The 27,504-nt window shown below is 39.2% G+C and overlaps 1 protein-coding gene across 1 annotated transcript; it reads left to right on the top strand.

Moving 5' to 3' along the window:
- The first annotated feature begins 889 nt into the window (after nucleotides 1-889).
- Nucleotides 890-25,815, top strand: GOLM1 (golgi membrane protein 1). Its single transcript, XM_032214180.1, has 10 exons — nucleotides 890-1,009; nucleotides 11,867-12,012; nucleotides 14,428-14,607; nucleotides 15,376-15,430; nucleotides 16,410-16,512; nucleotides 17,501-17,633; nucleotides 20,756-20,924; nucleotides 23,272-23,580; nucleotides 24,424-24,549; nucleotides 24,775-25,815. The coding sequence occupies exons 2-10, from the start codon at nucleotides 11,884-11,886 to the stop codon at nucleotides 24,846-24,848; spliced, it is 1,278 nt and encodes a 425-aa protein (XP_032070071.1). The 5' UTR covers nucleotides 890-1,009; nucleotides 11,867-11,883; the 3' UTR covers nucleotides 24,849-25,815.
- The last annotated feature ends 1,689 nt before the right edge of the window (nucleotides 25,816-27,504 follow it).

Below are 27,504 nucleotides of genomic sequence, written 5' to 3'. Positions count from 1 at the left end.
TACAACACTTAGTGACAGTCATAAGTAATAAGCAATCAAATTATACTAGGAAACAAATAAAACTACAACATTTAAAGATACAAGCAATGTGGTTACAGTCATAAGTGGAAAGAGATAGATATTAGGAAGGAAGAGAAGAATAGTAACAGTCTTAGATAATTTGACAGTGTTGTGGGGATTAGTTTTTTAGCAGAGTGATGGCATTGGAGGGATAATGTTGTTCTGTTGTGCAGTGCCCTATAACGTCGTTTTGAGGATAGAAGTTGAGATCGTTTATGTCCAGGATGTGAGGGTTGGGGACCTCTGGGAATTGAAATCCACGCACCTTAAAAGTTCAGGCGCTTGACAAACACTACTCTGGGCGGTAGAATCATGTTGTAAGAAAGAGGCTATTGAGGCCCGGAGGAAGCAGGCAGCATCTCCTTTGCAAAATTTATCTTGGGGAGGTATCCTTTCCTTCTCCCACCCACCCCCTTAATCTCTAAGGAGCACAAAGCAAGAGAAGGCAGGTGTTGAGGGGTCTCGTTCTTCCTTCGCTATTCACACGCACACAAAAGCAGCAGCTGCGAGCAGATGGGCCGAGCCTTCCCGCCCAGGAGCTTCTGCCCGCTTTTCCTCAGCGCGGCGAGAGAAAGGAGCTCCTGTCTGGGCTACCTGGGTGGCAGCAGCGGCGGCGGCGGCTGCAGCAGCTCCCTCGCCTGCACTTCCTGCTCTGCCCGCAGTGCCTCCTGCAGCACCAGCGGGAGTTGAGGCGCCAGCGCCTCCAGCTCCTCTTTCTGGTGCCTGTGAGCTTGGCTCCCCCACAGCAGCCGCAGCCCCGGTCGCTTCTCCTCCTCAGCCAGTCACTCCCCACCGCTGCCGCTCCTCCTGAAGAGAGGGCGGGGAGGGTTTGAAAGGCGCTCGCCAGGAGGCTACTTCCTCCTCGCCTTCGCCCCACGGAGAGGGAGGGGTGACCCTGCCAGCCTGCCTGAGAGTAAGGAGGGCCTCGGAGCGGCGGGGGGCAAGGAAGGTAAGCGCCCCTCATTGTATACCCGGCTCCCTTGTCTGTCTTTTTGGGTCCCCCCCTTTCCTTCCTAGTTTCTCGGATTTGCCCTCTGAGGACTCGCCGCCCATTCATCCCCGTTCATCCTCTCTCTCTGCCCTTTCGCCCTGCTTGGCGGTCAGTCCTTGTGGTCACTTGCTCCCGAGGGAATTCTGTTAATTCCCTTTTGGAGGAAGGAATCGATGTTGGGCGAGTCCTTGGAGGACAAAGTGCTGCGGAAGGGGGGGCGGTCTCTCTGGTTGCAATTCTTCAATTAAGCACTCCCAGAGTACGGTTGTTATTTAGGGTCTCTCCATTTCAACCTCTTGCTTTAATTAACCTAGCTGTAGCTTTTCTCTCCAGGTTTGGCTTTGACCAAGGCAGGAGTATTTTTGCAACAATGAGTGACAAGGAAAGTATCTTCGGAGGTTTTTACTCCCAATATTCTGCTTTGAAATCTGTCCAAAGCAGGGAGGAGGTTGAAGTCGATACTGAGCAACATGATGGCTTAAGATAATTTGGCTCAGATACTGAATAAGTAGGCAGAAACCTAACTTGAGGGTGGGTTTTGGCTGGTTGGAAAAAAAATGTATGGTAACTTGTGATGGTTGGGAAATTAAATGTGCTTGTGCTTGTGCTCTGCTGTGGTTAATACAGAAGGAGATCAATGCTGATGATAATGCTCTGGAAGTAATGTGGAAACTGTCTGATCCGTCTTAATTTTGGTGAGCATTTGTTTAGGTTTGAAGTATTTGCTGCCCATTAATCCAGACCCATTTAAGGCCAAAGTATGGCAATTTGAGTTTGAATAGACTGGTGAAAGCAATTTGGCAAAAAAGAAGATGATGTTATCTTAATTCAAAGATTTGCTTTGTTTAATGATATGCATTGATTTCGTCTTGTTTTTGAGTGTCATGAAATGTATTATATGTCTTTGGGTTAATGAAGATATTAAAATATTGTAGATTGCTAGTTGTTAAAATGAGTGCTTCATCAAATAGATTTGTGATACATTTGATTTATACTCGCTGGAATCACATTTCCACTGTGAGCGCAATATTCAATTTGGGGATATCAGTTCTACACAAAAGTTGAGCTTTTATCAACTGAATCATATAATGCTTTACCCATAGGAAAATTCAACCTTATTAATTTGCTTTATTTAAAAAAAAAACTTGCAAATTTTTAACAATTTGGCAAATGAATTAATATAATTAATTAGGATCTGTGTTTATACTTAACAAACTAAAAATCTGAAGGCAAAAATTTAAGAATAAACCTGGGAGAAAAACACGAGCAAAAGAGATTAATTGCACATATGTAATTGGAGTACAAATATTTTAAATATCTATTTCAATATTTCTATTTGGGTTGGAGCATTACCGTAAAAGTTGGTAAAAATGTACCAATTTGTATGCAGACCCAAACATTATTTAGAAGAATTACAATGTATATAAATCATTGTAGTGAAGTGTAATGCAGTTTATGGATTATTTTCATGATTAATTCTTGATGAGCACTGAAATCTAAAAGGAACTGATAACACAAAGCTTTCTAATATGATTCATCAAGTTCTATTGGAAATCACTCTCCCAGACTTTCAAAAGAATCGGACTTACTATAAGAATTTTATATAGTATGGATGACATTCACTTGATCTTAAATATAGATATTTAAAGCTAGTTTCTCTGTTAGCAGAACACATAACATTCCCAGTCTTCTTGAACACATAATATATCCAGTATACATTTGTTCCTCTTGGACAAAATCCACAACTGTTGGTGAGGCAGACATGAACAGTCTGATGAGCTCAACTCCTTTTGTTGGAGAGAGAAAAGGTTTGGTCCCTTAAAAAGGGGGTGGGGGTGGAATCTATGAAAAAAAGACTGAAAAAAGGTTGGATTTTTAATATCACCCCCAAAGCTTCTGATGAACAGCTGGAATCAACAATATCTGCCACATTGTCCTACCCTCTTTATGTAGAGGATCTGAAGGTGTATGGAAAAACGCCATTTGAAATACAGTCGTTGCTCAAAGCTGTCTGTATGTTTATAGCCAAGATATTCCTGTGGAGTTTGGGCTGGACGAAAGGATCACCCTCACCATCAACAGAGGTAAAATTGTGAAAATTGAAGGAATGAAGATGCCATTTGAAATTCACTCAGGAGTCTGGATGAAGAAGACCACTACCAATACATGACGATCCCTCAAGCTGAAAACATCTAGCACACTGAAGACAAGGCTAGAAGTGAATACATCCTGAAAATGAAGAAGGTCTTCAAATTCAGTGGACAAAATACTATCAAGGCATCTATATCTGTGCACTTCTAGCAGGCAAAGAGGTAACATCAAGATCTGGCAATGGCTAAGAGAAGGAAAGTTGAAGAAAAAGAGAGATTAATTCTGGCAGTGGAAGACCAAGTGTTCAGAACAAATGCATATAAAGCCAGAATTGAGAAGACAGTAACATACAGCAAATGCTATCTCTGCAAAGAAGTTGTAGAAACAGTGGACCACCTACTTACTGTAGCTGATGCAGAAAGATTGCACAGACTGATTACAAACAACATCAGGACATAGTATGGTGGCACAAATGGTGTATTGGCACATCTTCAAGAAATACCATTTTCCCTGCAAACAAGAACTGGTGGAAGCACAAAATAGACAAAGTAATAGAAAATAAAGAAGCTAAAATGCTTTGGGACTTTAGAATTCTAACAGACAAGCATCTGCCACATTACACCCCAGGCTTAAAATTGTGACTAAGAAAGTGGAAAAAAGTATCTTTAGAGTGGACACTGCAATACCTGTAGATAGCAGACTAGAAGAGAAAGAACCAGAGAAGATTACAAAACACAAAGAACTGCAAATAGAACTAGAATGATTGTGGCAAAAGAAAGCAAAGTTAGTGCCAATATTTGCAATAGCAATAGCAATTGTATTTAGACTTATATGCCACTTCACAGTGCTTTATAGTCCTCTCCAATTGTGGTTTACAGAGTCAGCATATTGCCCCCAACAATCTGAGTCCTCATTTTACCCACCTCAGAAAGATGGAAGGCTGAGCAACCTTGAGCCTGATGAGATTCGAACGGCCAAATTGCGGGCAGCCGGCAGTCAGCAGAAGTAGCCTGCAGTACTGCATTCTAAACACTGCGCCACCTTAGCTCTTAATAGGTATCTTGGGCATTACATCTGAGGCACCACTGGCATTGACAAAATCACGATCAATCAATTGCAAAAGGCAGCTTTACTTGGAACAGCTTAAATCCTGTGACAATGTAGGTTAACCTTATTTAATGACCATTCATTTAGCAACTATTTGAAATTATGCTGCTGAATGAAGGAAAGTTACAAGATTTTTAGCGTCCCCGCAGTCTCATGATAAAAACTTGGGTGGCCACACTTGTAACTGCCCAGGGTGCTGCAATTCTCACTGCCTATCTTTCCTTGGTATCAGCAGGGAAAACAGACCTTGGCTGCAATGCTGGGCCTTGGCTTAACATAGAGTCCCGGGGCCTTCAGCAATCCCAGCCATTTCCACCACCAGAGGACTCGACACCAGCCCTAGCACCATTGCTGCTGTTCAGAAATAACACCGTGCACCATTCTTCAATGCACATGAGCCTGGCGATCTGCACAATTTCTCCCTTCACTCAGTGCTTCTGAGGATCTGCTGTCATGCGCTGCTCACCTTCTGGCATTTTCTCCTGCTTTTGAAAGACCCATATAACTTATCTGATGCAGCTTCCTGTCACACCAGGCCTTCTTTCCTGAAATCATGAAAGCCTCTGGAAGCCTTTGAAGATTTAGGCCATGTAGGCCTCTCAATAGGAGAAAAATGCCTGAAGGTCTGGGTGAAACAAGCAATACAAGATTTCCTACAGTTTACTTTGGAGAAAAATTTGTTTATAAAAGTTGGTGACAAATGCTGGGCTGTTGTAGATCCAACTAAGAAATTGAACTATAAAATCATATGTTTCATCTTTTCCTGGTGTTACTGCATTTGAGATTGATAGAAACAGAATTGTAAATGAAGCTCTTGAAATATGTATGTTAAGATGCATATATTCTTGCTTATATTTCCAGTATGAAGGTTTTAAGAACAGCTATATAATCCATGACCCCTTGGGTCATTGTTTCAGAGATATTTCCTTACCAAATTCATCTATGCCTTCAACAGTGGCATAGCTTCTAATGTACTGGAAAATTTCTTAAGAGTCCAGGGAGATATTTGGAGATGTGAATATGTGATGCATCATTTCACTCAGTTAAATCTTACAGACACAAGAGTTTTTGTACCATATACATAACTCTTCCTGTGATGAAAAAAATGTGTGGACATGTTTGCGATAATGCAAATCCTGACCTGTACTTACTCTCTGATTAAAATATATAAATCATTGACTTTGCATTGTCTTATCATAGATATCATAATTGTATGTATCTATCTTTTGTGAAATACTTTAATGTTAACAAAAGGGTTAATGTTTGGTCCTGCCAGTTTTTAAACTTTTTAACTCTTACTCTTTACACTTGCCCTAATAATATTAATATTGTAAGTAATATCTTTATTGGTACATTGGCAAAAAGAAAAAGACAAACATGGATTGTACATATAGAATATTTTATTTACAAATGAATTGTATTACATAGTTATAATCATGTCAATAGAAGATAATAGCTCAGAGTTGAACTTGATGCTCTATGAACTTGATTGCTTTCTTGGAGAGGCTTTATTATTAAACTAGATAACATCATAAGTGGTAGTAGGGAGTAGGGTTTGCTCTCATTTTATATATACTGATGGTTTGCCCTATCAGTGTAGGTCGGAGAGGTTTTGGTAGTTGCTTGATTAGGCTATTGTTTATGGTTAGCTTGTTAGTCTGAATTGGTAGTTTTTTGATAGTGATATTGTTTGCTTCTTGATTGTTGGTCTAGTGTTGATCATGGTGTTAATGTCTGTTCAACTGGGTGATTGCTGGTGAGGAGGTGTTTTGTTCTTTTTTGTTTCTTTTTTGGCTTTTGTATTGTCTCTTTTTAATGGTATATAAATGCTGCATATTTCTATGTAGCTATTGATGGCTGATTTGTCCAAGTGCCAGGCTTCTAGGAATTCCCTTGGGTTTTTTGACTTGATTTGGTCTAGGATGCTCACAGTTTCTCAGTTGACACTATGGTTAAATCTGTCCATGTGTGTTAAAAGGAGTTTTCTCTTTTGATTACTAGTTGGTGTTCATGGATTCACTCTGTTAGTCTTCTTCCTGTTTTTCTTACATAATGACTGTTTTAGTTTTTACATTGTATGTTATAGATCAGGGCTGTCAAAGTCATGGAATAGATGCATCATGTGCTGGCCACTCCCATGCCCAGTTTAGCGAGGGGGGGGGAAGCCACGTGACACCGCCTTGATAACGCTAGTTTGATACACCTGTTATAGATGATTCCAGTTTTTCTTCTGGGGCTGCTGGATTTTTTGATTTACTTAGGATATTTTGGAGGGCTTTAGTAAGTATGTGTGCTATGGTGATGCCATGTCATTGTAATAGTCTGTTGGTGGTTTCTGAGATTTTTTAATGTACTGTATAGCAATCAGTTGTGGGTTCGTACTGGTTTGGACTGATTTGGCTGAACCGGTAGTGGTTTGGCGGTCTGGTCACTGAAACCTGCAGTGACCCAGGCCTGCCATGCCCCCGAACTGGTTCTCTACCTACAGCGCTACCATCTTGTTTTTTTGCTTCTGTGCATGTGCAGAACAATGCGTGTGTGTGTGCAGTGTGCATCAAGCGTGTGCGCGCGGCACAACCATGAGCGATCCGGCAGTAGTGGCTGCCGGAACCCACCCTGATAGCAATGTTATTCTTTTCACAGTTTGTGTTCATTATGTTATATCAGGTTGAGTGGCCAGGCACTTTTTGATAAAGCTGTGTTGGTATCCATTTTGTTGGAAGATCTTGTATAGATGATCTATATCCTTTTTACTGATTTTCAGGGTTTCTGCAGTGTTTTTATGCTCATCTAAATAGTGCTCTGACACAGCTTCTCTTGTGAGAGGCTGGTTGTTATTTTGGTAGTGGAGCAGTTGATTGGTGTGGGTAGTTTTATGAAGACTCGTATTTCTAATTTGCCATCACTGCTTCTGCTGATGAGGATATCCAGGAAGGATAGTGTGTTATTCTTTTCTTCTTACCTAGTGAATTTTATTCCTTTGACGATGTTGATGGTTTCGTGTGTGTTCTCTATTAGTTCTTTTTTTATTATGACAAAGATGTCATCTATGTCCAGGATCCATACTTTGGGTTGTATGCATGGGAATGCTAATATAGATTTCAGGCATTGCATTGATAAGGATAAAGAGACATCTCTTACATAAACATCTTTATAGATAGAGCTACTGTGTTGTCGGGAAATAGCAAGATAGATTGGTTCACTCCCAACTTACATTATGATATTGTTGTCTTGACAAAATATCTTTTCTTTGGAAAAGAAAGAATAGAGATTCATGAGTGGAAGATAATTACATTTCAAGCATTGCATCTCATCTTGGAATAACAAACTCCTGATATCCATCCTGAGCACAAACTCCTGCAAATCACAGTATAAATAAGCATCTTGCCTCCTTAACAGAAAGGATACAAAATACACATTCCTTTCTCACAAGAAAGATCTTAATCAATTTCAAAGGAATAATATAATCCCATTGAAGAAAGTGCTAATTAATTAGAAGACAAAAAAAGCAATGGATGGTAACTAATCAAGGAGAGAAGCAACCTATTAAGGAGAAATTTCCTGACAGAACAATTAATGAGTGGAACAACTTGCTTCCATAAGTTGTGAATGCTCCAACACTGGAGGTTTACAAGAAGAGATTGGACAACCATTTGTCTGAAATTGTATAGGGCTTCCTGCCTGAGCAATGGTTTGACTAGAAGACCTCCCAAGGTTGCTTCCAAGTCTATTATTCTGTTAATTTTTAAATAAATCATGCAGAATCTCATCCATTTCAGGATGGTTTTTCTATTTTAAAGATCAACAGTTTTTCAAGCATTTCTCAACTATGGTATTCCTTTCTTGCATGACATTTGCAAGAAATGGACCCTAATATGGACTTGGATATTTATCGCATCAACTGATGCAAAGCATTTCAAAGCAAGGCATGCAGGGATGGGCTGCTGGGAGTTTGCAGGGGTTCGGGAGAACCTCTAGCTAAGATTCTGTGCAGTCTGTTCTGTTCAGAGAACCCCCAAATTCCACTCCTGGCTGGCCCTGCCCAGCTCACCTCGCCCCTCCCATGAGTTGCCGCATGGCCCATTTTGGATGCAGGTAAGTGTAGAGCACACAGGGAGGGCGGAAAATGGGCCTACTAGAAATTCGGGAAGGCTGGAAATGGCCCTGCTTCCAGCCTCCAGAGGGCCTCCACAGCCTGGAGAGGCCTTTTTAGTCCTCCTGGAGGCTTGAGGAAATCATCCGGAGCCCGGGGAGAGCAAAAATACCCCCCCTGCTGTGATGCAGGAGGCTGACTAGGCCAGACCCACCATGGCCACGCCCATCCAGAATCTGGGCAGATAACCCCTTGCTAAAATTTTTGAAGCTCACCTCTGAAGGCATGTGGGAACCTTAAAGAAAGAATAGCATTCCTGACCATCACAGGGTTGGAACAAAATTATTATCCTTTCCACTCTTTGAACATTTGGAAATAACTGCTACTAAACTGCTTTTCTTGCTATGCTTCAAAGAGATGGAAATTATGTTTAATATTAATATTTCTGCTCTTCTGCTCTTGGCTTAGAATGCAGGTACAGATGAGAGCCCTCTGCAAATGAATCAGTTAACCTTCACTAAAGCCCATCCAGGACCCTCAGCTGTATTAGTTTCAGAAGAATCTAAATGCTAGGATGGAGTTTAACAACAAGGCTCTTTTTGAAAAGCTTAGCATAGCTCTGAGGAATAAATTAATTAGAGACCCCTTTATTAAGCGCTGCAAAGAATCTGAAGCAACTTGGCTGGTACCTGCATAATTTGCTCTGCTTTGGGCTTGTGCACATTAAATAACTTGCTTGCCAGGAACTGTCTGGCTTGAATATATTTTTGGAGGAATGGTAGAAAACTCATTGTTGACTGTTAGCTGACTTCTAATAATATGACACACCACAACCATTTCCCAAGTCATTCAGTAAAACATTAGCCAGACCAAATGAATTGAAATATCCCCAAATGATGAACTATTGTACTGGAGTATGTGTCCAGAGGAATGATAAGAGTTGAATTACCCTGAGTACCACTTAGGACCGTGATGGTGAACCTATGGCACTCATGCCAGAGGTGGGAAGCAGAGCCCTCTCTGTGGGCATGTGCGCCTTCGCCAGCTGTTCTTCTGGTTTCTGGCGCATGTATGCGCCAGAGCACTGGAAAAACCACCTGAAAACAGCCCCCAAAACAGCCCAAACCCAGGCCTTTTCTGGTCCTTTGTCGGACCATTTTCTGGCCGTTTTGGGGGCCAAAAACAGCTCAGAAAACAGCCCCCAAAGGCTTGAAATTGGCCCAAAAATGGCCTGAAAACGGCCCGAAAACAGCCTGTAAAATGGCCAAAAATCAGACATACACGTGCTGGCCAGCTGGTCTTCGGTTTTCCAGCACTCCGGCATGCACACGTGCATATGCGTTCTGGTTTGGGCACTTGATGCCGAAAAGGTTTGCCATCATTGCCTTGGGATATTGGAACAGCTGATGACACTGATGAAATCTGATCTAGGTGCATAGAAAAAACATAAATAAGTTAATATAAGCACTACATTGATTATGTTGTTTGAACATGAATGCCTGAAAGCAAAAAGGCAAGGAGCTATAGTGGAGCAGTGGTTAGAATGCAGTATTACAGGCTAATTCTGCTGACTGCCAGGGGTTTGATCCTCACCGGCTCAAGGTTGACTCAGCCTTCCATCCCTTCGAGGTCAGTAAAATGAGGACCCAGATTGTTGGGGACAACATGCTGTCTCTGTAAACCATGGTTAGAAATGACTTTAATTCAATGTGAGGTGGTATATAAATCTTATTGCTATTGCTATTCAAGGGGCTGCTTAGATTATAAACAGCAGATTATAATAGCACACCAGGTAGCTCTGCTTAATGTCAAACAATCACATGAATCTTCTAGTGGAAGAATGTCAAAATCACTTTAAAATTTGGCAGATATTAATTCAATGAGTCAGTAACTGCCAAGTCTCACTTTTTTGACATTTAACAATTGTAACGTATCCTAAGACCAGGTCAGGTAAATACCTGTATTGGGGCAGAAGAACGTTATAGAACTATATTATATGCAGATCCAGAGTATATGCTACATAGCCTTACAATGCAAACTTAATGAAGTTTGAAGCATGGTCCCCAGTTTTGTTATTGGCAAGAGTAAATCTCATAATATCAAATCCTCTACAGAGCACATGAGGGAATGGATGCCATGAAGAATACTATCAAACTGGTAGAAATGAAATTTTTGAAAATACTCTTGCTGCCCCAAGATGTGTAGCCAATACTCTTCTGTGAATTGTGGTGGGAGTGCCCGTGATCAGTTATTAGCTACATGTTCAGTTCTTCCCCATCAGCCTATTTGTCTTGTATTATAATATTGTAGTATTCTCCGAGTTGGAAGAATGCTGTAGCGCTGAGACTGGGACCTTTTAGTTGGTTCCTTCTTAGGCTGGGTTATTAAAAGGCCAGACATGTACTCACTCAAAGGATATGGAGCACCAACTGGAGGATAATAGGATGTCCTATAGCAGCAAAGTCAGGATTTTAAGAGAACTTTGAGAGCCAACCAAATATTTCTCATCTCCCACATTCCCTAGGTCGTGAAAGGACTTGAGTATAGTCCTTGAGGTTGAGGAAAACTGCCAAAGAAGCCAACAGTAAGCCCAACCAAATAATCTCCAAGGCTAGCTCCACCGACACTGACAGGGCAAGCCCCTAGAACAGTGATGACCAACCTTTTAGACACCAATTGCCCAAATTGCGCGCACTCCCAAACTGAAAAATGCATGTGAACGCATGGACATGAAAGAATGCATGCATGCGTGGACATGCACGGATGCACATACGGGCACGCACGCATGCTCAGCAGAGACCCAAAGACCAGCTGGCTGGTGGGAAGTGGGGCATCCCAACACTGGCTGCGCGGCAAGAGGTAAGATCTTTTTCTTTTGTGAGCTTGTTTCATCGTTTGCAGGGAAACAAGTTCACGAAAGAAATGCCATCTGACCTGGGGCGACAGTGCATGTGCTAGCAGAGAGGGCTCTGATGATGTTACCTAGTTTGAATAGTGAAATGTCTGCAAGAAAACAAGAAAGCTCAGAGAGTAGGACTTTGTTTGCCCACAACAGTGCATAATCATCAGCTCTTCTTCTGCGCAGATATTCTAAAACCCTCCAATCCAAATGAATTTGTGATTTGGAGACACTGAAATCCTTCTCCTTGCACTGCTCCATTTCAATTTACACAAGAGCAAACAGAATTCTTTTATTTCATCTCTTCTGTGACGGTGTTCTGGATAAACAGATATTTATTACAGAAAGCTCCACTTTCTGACTCTAATATTTGGATTACAATATTATGATTAAATTCTATGTTGCTGCAGTTAAAATGTTTCATAAAGCATTGAATCCTGATTATTATGCTTTTATATGTTTCTGTGATAGAGATATATAGATATTTGTGTACATATATGCCTTTTTAAACTCATCAAGCCTTAAGCTAGGTCTGAGCAGATACTGTTACAACTTTTTTTATTGCTTGGAAATGTTCATTAATCAGCAAAGGTAAATATAGATATTTATTTTTTTAAACCAACAGGAATCTGTAACTTTAAGATGGTCGGGCTAGGAAACGGTCGTCGTGGGATAAAATCACCACCTCTTCTACTAGCAGCACTTGTGGCTTGTATAATTGTTCTGGGATTTAATTACTGGATAGCAAGTTCCCGTAGTGTTGATTTGCAGGTATTGCTCTTTTGGTGGTTTTTCACAATGAATGAATCAGTGTATATTTTATTTCAAAATGTTGGTTTTTATTTCAAGGTTACAATGCACTTTAGAGTAATTCCATCTGACAAACATTTGGAACTTGGCAGATAAACAAATAAGGAAGAAGAAATGTTCCTGGTAAAATATTGCATCCTGTTCAACTAGGAAATAATGTAATTTTGTACCAGGGATTAGCAACGTGGTGCTCTTGAGCCTTGTGGTGTACAAAGATGTCAGTAGACAGCATTAACTAATGCTCCACCATTTTTTCAAATCTCATAAGACAGTCAAATTTTAAAATATCTCTGTTGACAATGTTTCATGAGACTCTCACTATTTACGGTTCATTTTTCAAATACCTTTGGCACTTATAACATTGCACAATGCTGGCTGCTGGCTGAAAAAAATACGATTTGGCATGACTTTAGACTAATTTTAGATGATTGAAAAGACCATTTTCAATTTTCACTGCCTCCCCATTATATGTGATGTGTATATGCAAACAGGCCAGCGGCTTTCTTATTTTAACTCGGTAGGTGGAATTAATTATAAGCTTATTGGTTCTACTATCTCATGGTTTTGGCTACCCGAATCCATGCCCCATTTTGCCTCTTAGAGTACACAGATCCACTTGTGTTCAATGGCAGTGTCTCTGGAGTTCTTTATCCCCCTGAAGCATCATTATATCAGTATCTTTTTCACAGATGTTGCAGTAGATCACATTTCATAGTAACGGAGAGAGTCTCCCATTCTGTATTCCCAATGCTAACTATAAACATTCAGACAGATATAAATAGCATTTGAACTGCAGAAAAAAAAGTTATTGCATTGTGGCTGGAGTATATGACCCATGTACCTAGTGCCTTTTTAGTAGTATGATAAATGTATACGTAACTTTATTCAAATGCAGTTGTGCAATTATTCTTAGCTGTAAGTTGTAAGAGGTGTGTACACGTATATAGAAAATTAGCCTTGTCATCATGAAAAAGGTTATTAATCACTCTTTTCAAATAAGAGGAAATAGAGGCCAACTGATTTTTTTCTCCTATAAATATCTTCACCTTGCCCTAGACTGAAGATGAAAGTTGGGAAAATATTGCAGAGCTGGTTTTACAGCTTTTAAGACACACCTTTATTAGATTGGATAACTCTGTAGAAAATGCAGCAAGTCTATTAATGCATCAACAAAAATAGATTTCTCCAGATTGGCTCCTTACCTCCTCTCCATCGGTTTCTGCTAGTAGCAGGTAATTCTGTCCTCTGAGCCAAGTAATGTATTTCCTCACAATTACTAATCTGAGGATCCAAAACTACAAGGAATATTTTTCTCACCATCCTTCACATTTTCAAATTTTGTGATTCCCATTCACTAGTGCATTAAAGAATTCATAAGCATTTCATAGTAATCTCTCTATGTGTGCATATAGAGAAATAAATCTAATTTTGAATCTCTCTCTTAATGAAGCACAGTGGTCCAAAGTCCTGTTGCTCAGTGGTCCAAAGTCCTCTTTTCTGATGAGAGCAACTTTTGCATCTCATTTGAAAACCAAGGACCCAGAGTATGTAGGAAGAATGGAGAGACCAATCAAGCACATGGTCATTGAACCAGGTTTTGGTGCTTTTGGCAAAAGTTGCTCTCATCAGAAAAGAGGACTTTGGACCACTGTGCTTCATTAAGACCAGGGTCAACACCGCTGTGTACCAGGAGATTTTGGAGCACTTCATGCTTCCTTCCGCAGACGAGCTTTATGGGGATGCTGACTTCATTTTCCATCTGCCCACACTGCCAAAAGCACCAAAACCTGGTTCAGTGACCATGGGATTACTGTGCTTGATTGGCCAGCAAACTCGCCTGACCTGAACCCCATAGAGAATCTATGGGACATTGCCCAGAGAAAGATGAGAGACATGAGACCGAACAATGCAGAAGAGCTGAAGGCCGCTATTGAAGTATCCTGGTCTTCCATATCACCTCAGCAGTGCTACAGGCTGATAGCTTCCATGCCACGCTGCAGTGAGGCAGTAATTGCTGCAAAAGGGGTCCAAACCAAGTACTGAGTACACATGCATGCTTATACTTTTCAGAGGTCCGATATTGTTCTATGTACAATCCTTGTTTTATTGATTGCATGTAATATTCTAATTTTCTGAGATGGTGGATTTTGGGTTTTCATGAGCTGTATGTCATAATCATCACAATTATGACAAATCATGGCTTGAACTATCTTGCTTTGCATGTAATGAGTCTTATCTCATATATTAGTTTCACCTTTTAAGTTGCATTACTGAAATAAATGAACTTTTGCACGATATTCTAATTTTTCGAGTTTCACCTGTAAACTGTATATTTATATATGGAAATGTTTTTCTATCCAAATCTTTTCTTCTTAGAATCGTTTAATGGAACTAGAAGGCAGAATGCGCAGAGCAGCTGCAGAAAGAGGTGCTGTAGAAATGAAAAAGAATGAATTCCAGGGAGAACTAAAGAAACAGAGGGAACAGATTGATAAAATCCAGTCTATGCATGATTTCCAAATAGAAAATATCAACAAAATACACAGAGGTGAAAAGGTAGAGATTTTATGCTTCTCATTTTTGGGACTTTATATTAATGTTCTATTAATATTGTCTGTTCTTTCATAAAGGAAAAGGCTTTGTTGATAAAAATTAATGTATAATTTTAGGTATAACTCCCGCAGAAGTTATGAAAATAGTGTGGGAATTCAGGATTCTAGCATGAAAAGCCTAAGTTAAATTTGTTTAGGTCTAATAATGTTGAACTTGTGTCACATCTTATTTGTGATATAATCTTCAGAGCTGGCAACTGTAAATGAATAACATGGAGAATGTGTAGCTGAATAATGTAATTAGAAATAAAATTGATTCGGGATATTTTACAGTGTGGAAGAAAAAATATTGATGCATTAATTGTAATTAGTTGTTATTTGAGGTGCATTGAGAATCAAATGATGAGCAAATACACTTTTGATTTTCTTCAAAATGAAGGCAAGGTTTTGGTAATATTCCAATATAGACCTCTGAAGTGCATACCCAGACTATAATCTCTGTTCTTTTAAATCAATTTCAGTTGCAAAAAGAAACAAATGCCACTTCCCAAGGATTAGTTAATGTTTATGTAATAAAGGAGAATGTAGAAAGTAAATGTTGAAGGCTTGAGAGGAAATCTAGACTTAGTTTCAGGCATAGGAGACGATTTCAAATAGTTCTATTAAATTAACTATGTGACTTGCCACACTGACTCATGTACTCTAAATATGATTTAAGGCTTGATCCAATTGATACTATTCAACCATGAAACTTCCCCCTTTTTTATTGTAGGAAATATTATTAAATAACATCACAATAAATGATCAACTGATCCAGAATCTTCAAGGTAAATTTCAGTAAAGTGTCATCATTGCAACTTTTATTCTGTATTTACTGATATATATTTTTCCATTCCGAAACAGTAAAAAAATGACAACCAGAGAATATAGGTTCAGATAAGTCTGATATATAATTGCCTAATTTGCTTGAAGAAAAAGTTTCAAGGCCACTCTTGAATGATCATTTTTTTCTTTGTTTATTTCTTAAAATAAAAAGAATTTGTGATTTATTGATATGGTTCCAAATAGATAACAGCAGAAGCAAGTAATGTCTTATGCATTGTGACCGCAAGCAAATAACATGATTATATAACATAATGCAGTTCATGCAAATTGAATAATTCATGTTATTTACATATGTCTTGTCACCATGGCTTCCTGCAAAAAGCATGTGGAACAGTCTATAGGTAAACAGTTGTGTCCAGAAAAATAAAATATCAACTTACTAAACAATACTGATACAAGGACTTAAGTCATACGTTATTACAATATTAGAAGCTTAAATCATGAACAAAAACTGGAAGTAATTAGAAATATTGAGTCTTTACTGGTTTTCAGGATAGAAGCAGATATTATTATTTATTTAAAGGTTTCTCCAGAAGTGTAAGTAATGCTTGGGATTATTCATATATTTTTTTAAATGCATATGAAGGATATTATTCCAATATCCATTTTTCTTATGTAAAAAGAAAAAAAAAGAGAGATGGAAGGAAGGAGGGAGGGAGATAAAAACTAATTGAGGAGAAAGTTAGAAGATAATCATGCAACTGTACTTTTAAGATTGCAGTCTGAAACATATGGAAATAAAGTTGACCTTTCTTTTAGATAAATAGGATTATTCAGCATAGGTCTGGCAGACTGAACAAAATAGGTTTTATTTAGTCTAATTATTATGGACCAGTCTCTTACTAATAAAAAAAACCTTTGCTCTTTCATACTTTGTCTTTTTTCCCCTTTTATTTAAAAAAAACAACAATGCTGCTGCAGAGAATTTGAAAAAATTGCAGAGGAAATGTGAAAAGCTTCAATTAGATGTCGACAGATTTCAGAACAATCAGACTAACCTCCAGATGAAATTTTCATTTAACATGTAAGTTTGCATTAGTTGTTTTTATAGGCAAAATGAGTACAAATCAAAATTTGATCAAGCCTGAACTTGAATTATATTTCTATACTGAAATTGGTAGATTAGATTTTTAAATCCTATACATATCTGGAAGCAAGTCCTACTGAAGTCAATGGAGTTTCAGAAGGAAGCTATACTTGCACTATGGATCACTACATCTAAAAGTGGTACTTAACTGATTGATGAATTCTGGTATTTGAAGTAAAACACTTTATGTAGCTATGTATCAAACAAGCAAGAAATATACGTGATTTGCAATTAAAATGAAAGTTATATTTGGTTGATCTCATACCATTAGAAAGTTCAGTGCAAAAGGAGGAAGAGTGCAAAGGCAGACTGGGAAAAAAATCCTCTTCTCATGGAAACTAGGCTTCATGTAGTTCCTCAGCTATCTAAATTAGCCAAAAGGGGCCACAGTAAATCTTTGGTTTCTGATATTTCCAAGGCTGCAATAATAGAAAAATTGTTGTCAGGAAAAGCAACAGATCAACACATGTAGAGTTCAAGGTGTCTACTTTATTATATTCTGCCTATTATATAGGAATCAAGGCTGCTCCAGGATTCAAGGCTAATTCCACATTTGAGGCCACCTGACTGGGTGTTTCCCAACATTGACAAGAAGCCTTTAAACTACAGTAAATGATTGACAGACTATGTTCAGATTATTTCTTTATGATATTTACCTTCCTTTGAGAATTCAAGGCAGTATTGTATGCACTGTTCCCTCCACTCTCCCACTGTCAATTTTATTGTCACAACAACACTAATGTAGGTAGCACTGAAACTCAGAGGATAGTGACTGGCCAAAAATCACTCAATAAGCTTTTTGGCTGGGTAGTAATTTTAACCGAGTCTCCCCAGGTCTTATCAAACAGTAACCATAACAACATGTTGGTTAGTGGATTATAAATTATGAAGATTGTTTGCTTTATATTCTGTTCTTTGCTTCAAGGTCTAAGTGTCTAAGTAAGATGGAGGAACTGAAGGAACAATGTAAAGAAAAGCTAAAAGTGTCACCAGAAGATAGCAAGATACAACAAGAAAAGAAAAAAGAACTAACTACAAATATATCAGAAAAAAACCAAGTAAGATTGTAATGCTTTTTGTAGATAATTTATGTTTTTATACAATGATTACTTATTCAGAACAATATAGTAAGGTCAAACCCAATAAACTCCAATCTCCCTGGCAAGCCTCTGATGTGGCTCTGGGTTATTTGGTCCATGGATAATTGCCATCTTCGTACTTGGATGGGGTCATACTGCCCCATACAGACCTGGTGTGTAATCTTCGGGTGCTCTTAGATGCATGACTCCTGCTCAAGGAAAAGGTGGCAATTGTGGCCAGGAGGGTCTTTGTACAATTGTAGGTTGTAGGTCAGTTATGGCCTTTCAGGGAAAGGTGTGTTATGGATCCCATCTCTTAAGGAGGCCCATCTTGTGGGGCTAAGAACAAGGGCTTCTGTGTAGTGTCTCCGTTCTTGAGAAACACTATCTCTGCTGAAATAAGATTGACCCCCACCTTGACACTCTTTTGAAAGATCCTGAAAACATGGTTTTGCCAGGGGCCTGGGGACCCCCATCAGTTTGATTGCTGGAGGGAGAGGGTTCATTGGGTTTTGTATTGGGGTTTTATTTCGGTAAGCTATCCAGAATCACTGTGAGTGAGTTGGGCTAATCATGTAAACTTTCTAAATAAATAAATGAAAGGCCGCACTGCTTAGATCTGCCTATATACTACACCATCCTGGGTTTTGGGGAAGATGTATATGAAGGCCAACATCAGACAAAGAATTGGTAGTTGTGACTTCACATTGTTGTCAACAGATTGTAATACATACCCCCAATGAAGTGGTTGTAGATTTTGCATGCTTTGGCAAAAAATAGAACTATGTCAGAGGTTCAACCAAATTGGAGGGTAAGGTCCCATCATCTGACAGCTCCTAGTATAAAAAGGGAGCTGTCAGATGAAAAGCCGCTGTTCCAGTCTGAAGCCGTTTCCACACTGTTAGCTTGTTACTTTGAGGAATAAACTTGTTAGCCTCTTTATTCCCGTCTCCGCCTCAGTCATTCCGGCATAACCCACGGTCCTAGTACACAATATAAGTAGCCAAACAAAGTGTCTTTCCCATAAACAGTATGGTGAGTTGTAACTTAAAGAAACCTGTACTGAATCAGTCATTGTCCAGGTCAACAAGGTGAGGTACTAGATATTGAAGTTCCTGGACATCTGGTAACAAGTGGCTATAAGACTCGAGATTTTTGGCTGGGCAACAAGAATCAGCAATTGCAGGACTATTGGAAGAAAAGTTGCTTACTCATCATAGATTTAAAAAACTGAAAGCAAAGAATGATTTGAATTACAAATCAGTTCTAATCAGTAAAGGATGTCTGAAAAGAGAGCATCAATTGTAGAAAGAACATCCAAAATCAGAAACAACACAAGCTAGCAAATCAATATGGATTTATAATGCAAAATAAAATATGTACAAAAGTAGAAGTAAAAGAACTGCGAAGGGCGAAGAAATTGAAGCCTTGCCAGAAGTAGTTCAGACAGCAGAGATGAAACCAGGGAGAGTCTGGAGTAAGAAAACTATGAATACCTGGGTATTCTTCAAGCTGACAATACCAAGCACACTGAAGTCAAGAATATTAGAAAAGAATACAGCATGAGAATGAAGATGATCTTAAATTCAGTGGCAGAAGTACTATCAAGGCAATTAATATCTGTGCAATTCCTGTCCTTAGAAAAACAATTTGAATTGTTGAATTGATTGGACTCAAGCAGAACTAAAAACACTGAATGAAAGACTAAAAAACCAATGACAATAAATAATACCCTTCAGTTAAAATAAAACAATCAAGCACAAATTTAAAATTACATAGAAGCAGGCATTCTGGGAAGAAAGGGAAATTCACAAAAAAGATTGACTTAGATGCAGAAATGGGCCTGGACCCCAGAACATGAGGAAAGAGACAAATTTTGAACGCTCTTTTAAAGATGGTAGATTGAGATTATACACATCTAAGGGGAATGTTATTCCCAAAAGCAGGTGCCCTAAGAGTGAAGGTATTCCATCTGTGTCAGATATTATTGGACAATTGGAGATAGATATTCCTATATATTTAGGATCTATGAGATAGAGCTTTCTAGATAACAACCAGCACCTGGAGTTGCACCCAGAAACCAATGCAGCTTGTAACTTGAGGTGTACTCGCTGTGTTCTGGATATGCTGCACTAAAATATTGGTACAATTTTCCTTAGGGAAAAATTATTGAAAACATTAGAGTTTTCTATATATGCTAGAGCAGAGGTGGTGCAGTGGTTAGAGTGCAGTACTGCAGGCTACTTCAGCTGACTGCTAGCTGAATCTCACCGGCTCAAGGATTTAGCCTTCCATCCTTCCGAGGTGACTAAAATGAGGATCCAGATTGTTGGGGACAATATGCTGACTCTGTAAACTGCTTAGAGAGGGCTGTAAAGCACTGTGAAGCAGTATATAAGTCTAAGTGCTATTGATATTGCTATGCACACTTCCAGCACTTACGCACTTTCCAGTGTTTGAAATTTCCTTAGTTTTTAACATATTGATTTCCCTTTCCTTATGATTATGGTTACCCAAGAATTCTGCATATGTACAATTTGGATTTACAGTTTTGTGATGAGGTATGCTCTTAAACATATTCAGAATATACAGTATATTCACACAATTGTGTAGGTAAACTGAACTATGTATTAACCCAGCAGTATATTCTGCTAAAAATTCTACTTTTTTTTACTACCGGTTCAGGCAAATAGATAGTAAAAAAATTCTTTAAAAAGTGAAAAAGGTTTCCCACGATCACACAACACAGCTGATTGTCATGGAACCTCCCCCCGCCCACACTTTTTAAAGCATTTTTTTCCTGCTAGTTCGGGCGAATAGGCAGGGGGAAAAATACTTTAAAAAGTGTGTGGGGGGGGGGAAGGAAAGCTTCCGACGATTGCGTGGCTCACAGCTGAGCCACGTGATTCTTGGAAGCTTTTTTCTACTACCAGTTCGCAGAACCAACAACAATCGCCCCTATCAGTTCATGCGCACCGGTAGCATTTTACCCCTGATATAGTTCAGAAATTCTGTAGGATAAAATTTGGGGACAGACTGCAATGCTTTTCAGTATAAAACAAAACAAATAGAACAAATACTGTATTTTATTTTTGTTAAAGGCCAATATACAGCTGCAGAATTTTGGAGAGACAGAGATTGATCATCATGATCTGACAAACGAGGAAAAGGAACTTCAAGAAAAATATATGCCTAATGAGTCTGTGAAATTAGATTCAAGACCAATATCTGTATTACGCAAAGAAGAATTGAATCATCAGAGAGAAAAAGGTAAAAATAAACCAATTAACAATAATATCATTTTGTTTTTGTCACTAAGATTTCATATGGAATGTGGAGTTGAAGTATGTGTCAAGAGACTTGTATTAAATCCTATTTTGCTTCAATAATGGTGAATCATTATCAAATCATAACTGCTTAAAACTGAATAGTTAATAATTTTTGTTTTACCGTCATGAAATGAATGTGAATATGAATGCCATATTCAGGACAGTTTGAAATGTTTTCAGTCTGTAGAATTTATTTCTGGAACATGGTAAACTGCTCCCAGAAGAATATGAGCTGGAGAATATTATAGAGATCTCTTGTTCCACTTGGTTGCTGAATTTTGCATATTGCTCATGTGTGTATATATGCGCTACTAGAGATCATGTTTCAAAGAAGGGTGAATGCAAGAGGACCGTGTTTCCCTTTCAATTCACATTCTAGGTAGTTCAGGAAAAAGCCTTCATCAACTTTTGGGCAAATGACATGTTTCTTTTGATAACTTTCAAATATAAAACTTCTTCCAGATAAGATTCCCCAATAGAGTTCTATACTTTAATTTCCCCATGATTTGGGAGCGGGACAATTTTCAAGGTCAATCTTGAAATGATCAACGAAGTAGAAAACAATCAGAGGTGGTATTCAGCAGGTTCTGATCAGTTCTGGAGAACCGGTAGCGGAAATTTTGAGTAGTTTGGAGTACCAGTAAATACCACCTCTGTCTGGCCGTGCCCCCTCTATTCTCTGCCTCCCAAGTCCCAGCTGATCAGGAGGAAATGGGGATTTTGTAGTAATCAGAGGTGGGTTGCCAATTTTTTACTAACAGTTCCTGTGCACTTGTGCACACACACAATGCTTATGCACATGCGCAGAAGCTTCTGGGTGGGTGGGCGGAGCCTCCCACTGCCGCTACTATCGGTTTGGCCAATCCGGGCCGAACCAGGAGCAACCCACCTCTGGCAATAACCTTCCCCTGGAGTGGGAGGGAATGGAGATTTTACAATATCCCTCCTCTGGTGTGGGGTGGGAATGGAGATTTTACAATATCCTTCCCCTGCCACGCCCACCAAGCCATGCCCACCAAGCCACGCCACACCCACCAAGCCACGCCACACCCACCAAGCCACGTCCCCAGAACTGGTAGGAAATTTTTTTTTAATCCCACCACTGAAATAATATCCTGATCAAGGAATTATTAAGGAAAAATTTCATCGTCACCAACAATGGCAGGGTGAAAGTAGTCCTTGACTTACCACTGACACTCATCGACTGTTTGAAGTGACAAAGGACCTGCCAAAAGGTACTTATGACCCAGTCCTCAAGTTACATCCACTGTAGCATCCTGAGGTTGTTTGCTGTTATGATCAAGTCAGAGACATTGCAGTGTGCCCTTTGCCTATCCCCCCCCCCATTCCTGGTCTGCAAGGTGGTCCCCCAGGCACCGCACCTGCTTTGCCATTCCAATTCCACATGTTCCTCTTCCTCTCCCCTTACCAATTGCTCACCATTCAAAAATCTCCATAGCTCAGGAGATCTGGAAGTGAAGGATAGATTGCTCTGTTTCTAGGCCACATGGCACAATACCCCAATGGCCTCTTTTCTGAATAAAAAATAATGCTGGTGAACTTGCAATTTTCCTCTTCTCTTAGGTCTACAAGGCTAACGCTGGTAGAGATATGGATAGTGATATGCAGAAAAAAAATCCTTGTGGTTTTTTTCTCACTAAAGCTACCTTTAGAGCCACCAAGCTAATGCTGGTGCCCCAGGGTCTCTCCCACCCGAGGCCACCCCATGCTCCACTTAATGACATGTGTTTGGTTAACAGATGCATTGTGGAGAGCAGGGATGAAGTAATCTTTCAATGTGCAGTTCATTTAGGACCCTGCCAAGCACTGACTCTAATGGGCAGGCTCCATTATGGTTATAACCTAAGGACTATCTGTATATAAACAAGGAGCAAACCCCACAGTCACTAGCACTGATAGTGTTAGCTAGTCAGGCAATGAAATGTCTGTAAGCAAGCATTCAAACTCAGCAGACATCAAAGACTCCCCAATTCAACCCTGAGCATAAGGTACTTATATGGTGTAAGTACCTTAAGATATATGTATCTTTTATATTAGAACCTTATATAGTGATCTCCAATTTTGGAGCTACATATTGAACAATTTGCCTCATTAGCTTTTTTTTTTTTTTTTAAGTTTAAAGCTTCCAAATTAACTCCCAAGAACTCGAAAAATTTTAGATTTTCTTGCTCTGAAAACCCCAGTTTGTGATTCAAACATAGGAAAACACATTTATATTAAAATTTGAATTAAATCAGCTCTAAAAATCTTTCTTCTGTTTATGTAAGGAACCAGTGACGTTCCTACTGAAGAGTCCAGGAAAGAGGAGGTTCTTCTCAATCAAGGCCACCTACAAATACCTTCTATTTCTAGCAGAGATAATAAAGCACTTCCTCCCAAACCAGAACCAGAGTCGAATCACCACAAGCAAATTAGAAATGTACTGGGAGAAGCTTCAGTAGAAAGCCAGATTAGCAAATTCTCAGAACTCATAGGCCACCAAAATGTCAATGCAGCAAACGAAGCTGAAGAAATTGAACGAGAGGAACTCTTAAATGATGACTTGCAGCAGGATGACCAGGAAACTAATAAAAAGGGTTAGTATAAGATTGCTTTCTCTGTTTTGTATTTGGGTTGCAGTATTTGAGGAAATGGAATAATTGATTTAAGGTTTATAGAATTGTTATGTTGTTATAGATGGCACTGATTGTAAATTGTGTAATTTGATTTGTTACATGGTCCGAAGAAAACCAGAGTGCATGGTTTCATTCTGCTTGATCAACTTGTTGTATGTTTGATTCTGGCTTACAAGGTAAAGCTAAAGGTTCCCCTTGAACATATGTGCTAGTCGATCCCGATTCTAGGGGGCAGTGCTCATCTCAATTTCAAAGCCCAAGAGCCAGTCCGAAGACATCTCCGTGGTCATGTGGACAGCATGACTAAACACCAAAGGTGCATGGAGTGCTGTTACCTTCCCACCAAAGTAGTCCCTATTTTTCTACTTGCATTTTTATGTGCTTTCAAACTGGCAGAAGCTGGGACAAGTAACGGGAGCTCACTCCGTTACGTGGCACTAGGATTAGAAACGCTGAACTGCTGACCTTTCTGATTGACAAGCTCAGCGTCTTTTAGCCACTGAGCCACCCATCCTCTAGGTTTCATTCTGCTTGATCAAACTGTTGTATGTTTGATTCTGGCTTAAGTGTGATGTAAATCCATTTATTATAAGAATTTGGCAAGCCATAGTTAAGCACAATATGGAAATATGGAAACATGATTTATGATTTCATGATGCATATGTTTAATTACATTATTAGTGCATTTTTTCTCTTAATATCTATTGTGCAGTAAAACTTGTCTTTGCAATAAAAGCAGAAGAGATCTTTTCAATTTGCATGAAGTTTGCATGCATGAAGTTATTGTTTGACTTGTTTTCACAGGTGAACTTGAAATCAAAAGAGTGGATCAGGATAATAAAGGGGCCGATTACAACTTAGATACAAATGAGGCAGAATCTGAAACAGATAAGCAGGCTGCTCTCATTGGCCAGCAAAATAGCTTCAATGGTAATTTTTTGTAATTTCCATGTTCTGGCATACAAAGTTTGCATTATAATTTGTTTCACTTTTAATTAATGAATTTGCAAATCTTGTCTGGAAGAAAGGCTTTACAAATGGAAGTTTTCCACAATGGGGAATGTGAATGATGATTCCCAAGTAAGAGTAATATGAGTAAAATAAAAATAATGACTTAATTACTCCAATTTAATTATTTTTCCTCCTTTTTTTTAGTTCAAAATCTTGACGATCCCAAAATGGAAAATCGCTTATTTAAGCTCAAGGGAACTCAACAGCAGAAATTGTGAACAGCAGTTTTAGTCTTCGATACTTGCAAAACTATTTTAGCAAGTCCACTCAAAACTTTTTCAAAAATCAGGGGATTTAAACCTGTTCTGATTCCTCTCCCATCAGGAAGATGATCTGCAGATTTAATAGGCTGGTTTTACATCTAGGAACTAGAGTATTCCAGTGTTGCAGGGTGGAAATAAGCCCCTGAAAATATATGAAATCAACCTGTTACTCAGCTACCAGGTATAGTTTCATTTTTGAATCATTACAATACCTACTACCTTAGATACAAATTGTCTTGCTCTAGAAACTGAGAATATTGCACAGACTGCCACTTGAGAGATACTGTTCGTCCTGCTTCTGTTCATATCTCTTCCAACATCATTATTCTCCGTTTATAAACCAAACTTAGAAAGTCAGTTTTTATACTTCTTTTCTAGAGGAGCTTCCTTCAGAAAGAAAATACCCTAAGGAACTTATTAAACTCCTTTAAGTGCTTTGTTTTGAGGGGCCTGTCTAGTACAGTGGGATAGGATATCAAATAAATGTGCATAAAAGTGAGTTACATATCAACAACATTTTTATTCAAACACTTTTCTTTTTTGAATTGAGGCATGATTTAAGTATTAACCAAATGCCGGGGATTTCCTGCATTTGTGTAAAACAGGCCTTATACATTTCGGAATTCTAATATACTAGAATAGCCAGCTATGTACCTTAATTTGTACATGAAAAAAATGAACCCCAAATGTTTTGCTGCTTCATACCATATCTTATTTTGGTGTAAATAAAAGAACTGCAATATCATTTAGGGCATGATGCCGATTTGCTGTCAACACTGATTATAGCACTTTAGCCCTGTTGAAGAGAATTAGAATAGAGTAAGTGCAATATGATTATTTTGTACGACAAAGAGAAGATTTACAGATTATAGTATTTTGTTAAATACAAATACTGGGTTTATTTTGATTAAGTTCTTGATTATAAAATAAGTGGGTCCTCAAGAGTCTTATAATTTGGTTGTAAGGTTATTATCAATAAAATACTCTACTCATTGAGAACAGTGTCCTGTAATGTGTGTTTTGTTTCTTAGTCTTTAATTATACTTGTTAATCTGTCAAAAATGTTAATTTTCATTGGCAAAAACTTAACGTTACTTTTTCATAGATCTATTTGCATAGGTTAAAATGATCTCACTAAAGGTAATTCTTGGTATCAATAAAGAAGAATATTTATAGCTCAGGGTTGAAATCCTTGAGATCCCTGGGGCTCTTTCACCTTGGTTATTTTTTGCAGATTTCATTACCCAAATTAATTCATTTACCCATACTAAGTAATATCATCAGTGCTAGGTGATCCTTGGGTTATGACCATTCATTCAACAATCAAAGTTTTCATGGGTGCTGGTTCTCAAAACTGGTTGTCATTAAAAAACTTAATATGTAAAAAGTGGTTGTCACAATATATCCAAGGCAATATGATTGCAATTTAGGCCTTTGGCACATGGTTCAAAATTTTGATGGCTGCAGTGTGCCGTGGTCACATGATCACAATTTGTGACTTTCTCTGCCAGCTTTTGACGGGTAAAATCAGTGGGAAAGCTAGCAGGTCATAAGTTGCTCCTGCTGCTTTTTCACTTAGCAGCACTCCATAGCACCCATTTGTGGGCCCTGCCCTTGGCATCCATCCACCTGTAGGTCATGCCCATCAGCCTGCCCATGTCATGTTCATGGGAGGTTCTTGTTTAATGACCTGCATGGTCCTAGAATTACAATGGCAACTGAGCTACTGGGATTGTTAAGTGATGTGATCATGTGATGTTGCACTTTATAACCACATTGTTTAGTGATGGAAATTCCAGTCGCAATTGCTGTTGTAACCTGAGGAGTACCTGTAGCTCTAATGTGTGAACAAACCCTCCCCTCTAAAATGCATTTGCTTCAAGTTAGAGACTGCAGTTAGCTGACTCACTAGAAAGTAATCCCAAGGCGGACTTGTTTTATAAGGAAACGGATGTTTACATGTACAATGGAAATAAAGTCTGTGCACCCATTAAAATGCCAGGTTTTTGAGATGTTAAAAATCAGAGCAAGAAAAATCACCTCAGAATTTTTTTTACCATCTTTAATAGAATCTATAAGCCCGTGATGGCAAAACTATGGCACGCGTTCCACAGGTAGCACATGGAGCCATTTGTTAGGGCACATGAGGCGTTGCCCTGTCAGCTCCAGCGTGCATGCATGTGCTGGCCAGCTGACTTCGGCCTTCATTTCCGGCCGTTTTTCGCCCTCTGGAGGCTTCCCTGAAGTCTCCGGAGGGCAAAAAATAACACAATGCGCAAACTGAAAGTTCGGGAACTAACTTCCGGGTTGCCCGTAGGACTGTCAGGGAAGCCTCTGGAGGGCCTCCAGGGGGGGGGGCGCAGGGAGGCTGTTTTTGCCCTCCCCAGGCTCCTAGAAAGCCTCTGGAGCCTGGGGAGGGCGAAAAACAGGTCTTATCACGTGCCAAAACTGGGAGGAGGGGTCGCCTGCACATGCACGGGGGAGTCAGGTGCATAGAATTATGGGTGGGGCATGCCCGCGCTCAACCCCTCTTTTGGCAAACGATGGCAAAAATGTTAGCCATCACTGGTATAAGCTGTACAATTCAATTGAAAAACAAACTAAACTCTTT

Source organism: Thamnophis elegans, chromosome 3 (assembly GCF_009769535.1).
Source record: "Thamnophis elegans isolate rThaEle1 chromosome 3, rThaEle1.pri, whole genome shotgun sequence".
Lineage (NCBI taxonomy): Eukaryota > Metazoa > Chordata > Lepidosauria > Squamata > Colubridae > Thamnophis > Thamnophis elegans.
Note: the sequence above shows the minus strand (reverse complement) of the source record. Positions and strands in the feature narration are given on the sequence as shown.

Coding starts and splice junctions, on each gene's coding strand:
- GOLM1 (XM_032214180.1), top strand. CDS start 11,884: ATGGTCGGGCTAGGAAACGGTCGTCGTGGGATAAAATCACCACCTCTT. Junction 15,431..16,409: donor ACTGATCCAGAATCTTCAAG/GTAAATTTCAGT, acceptor ATGCTGCTGCAG/AGAATTTGAAAAAATTGCAG. Junction 20,925..23,271: donor GAATCATCAGAGAGAAAAAG/GTAAAAATAAAC, acceptor TGTTTATGTAAG/GAACCAGTGACGTTCCTACT.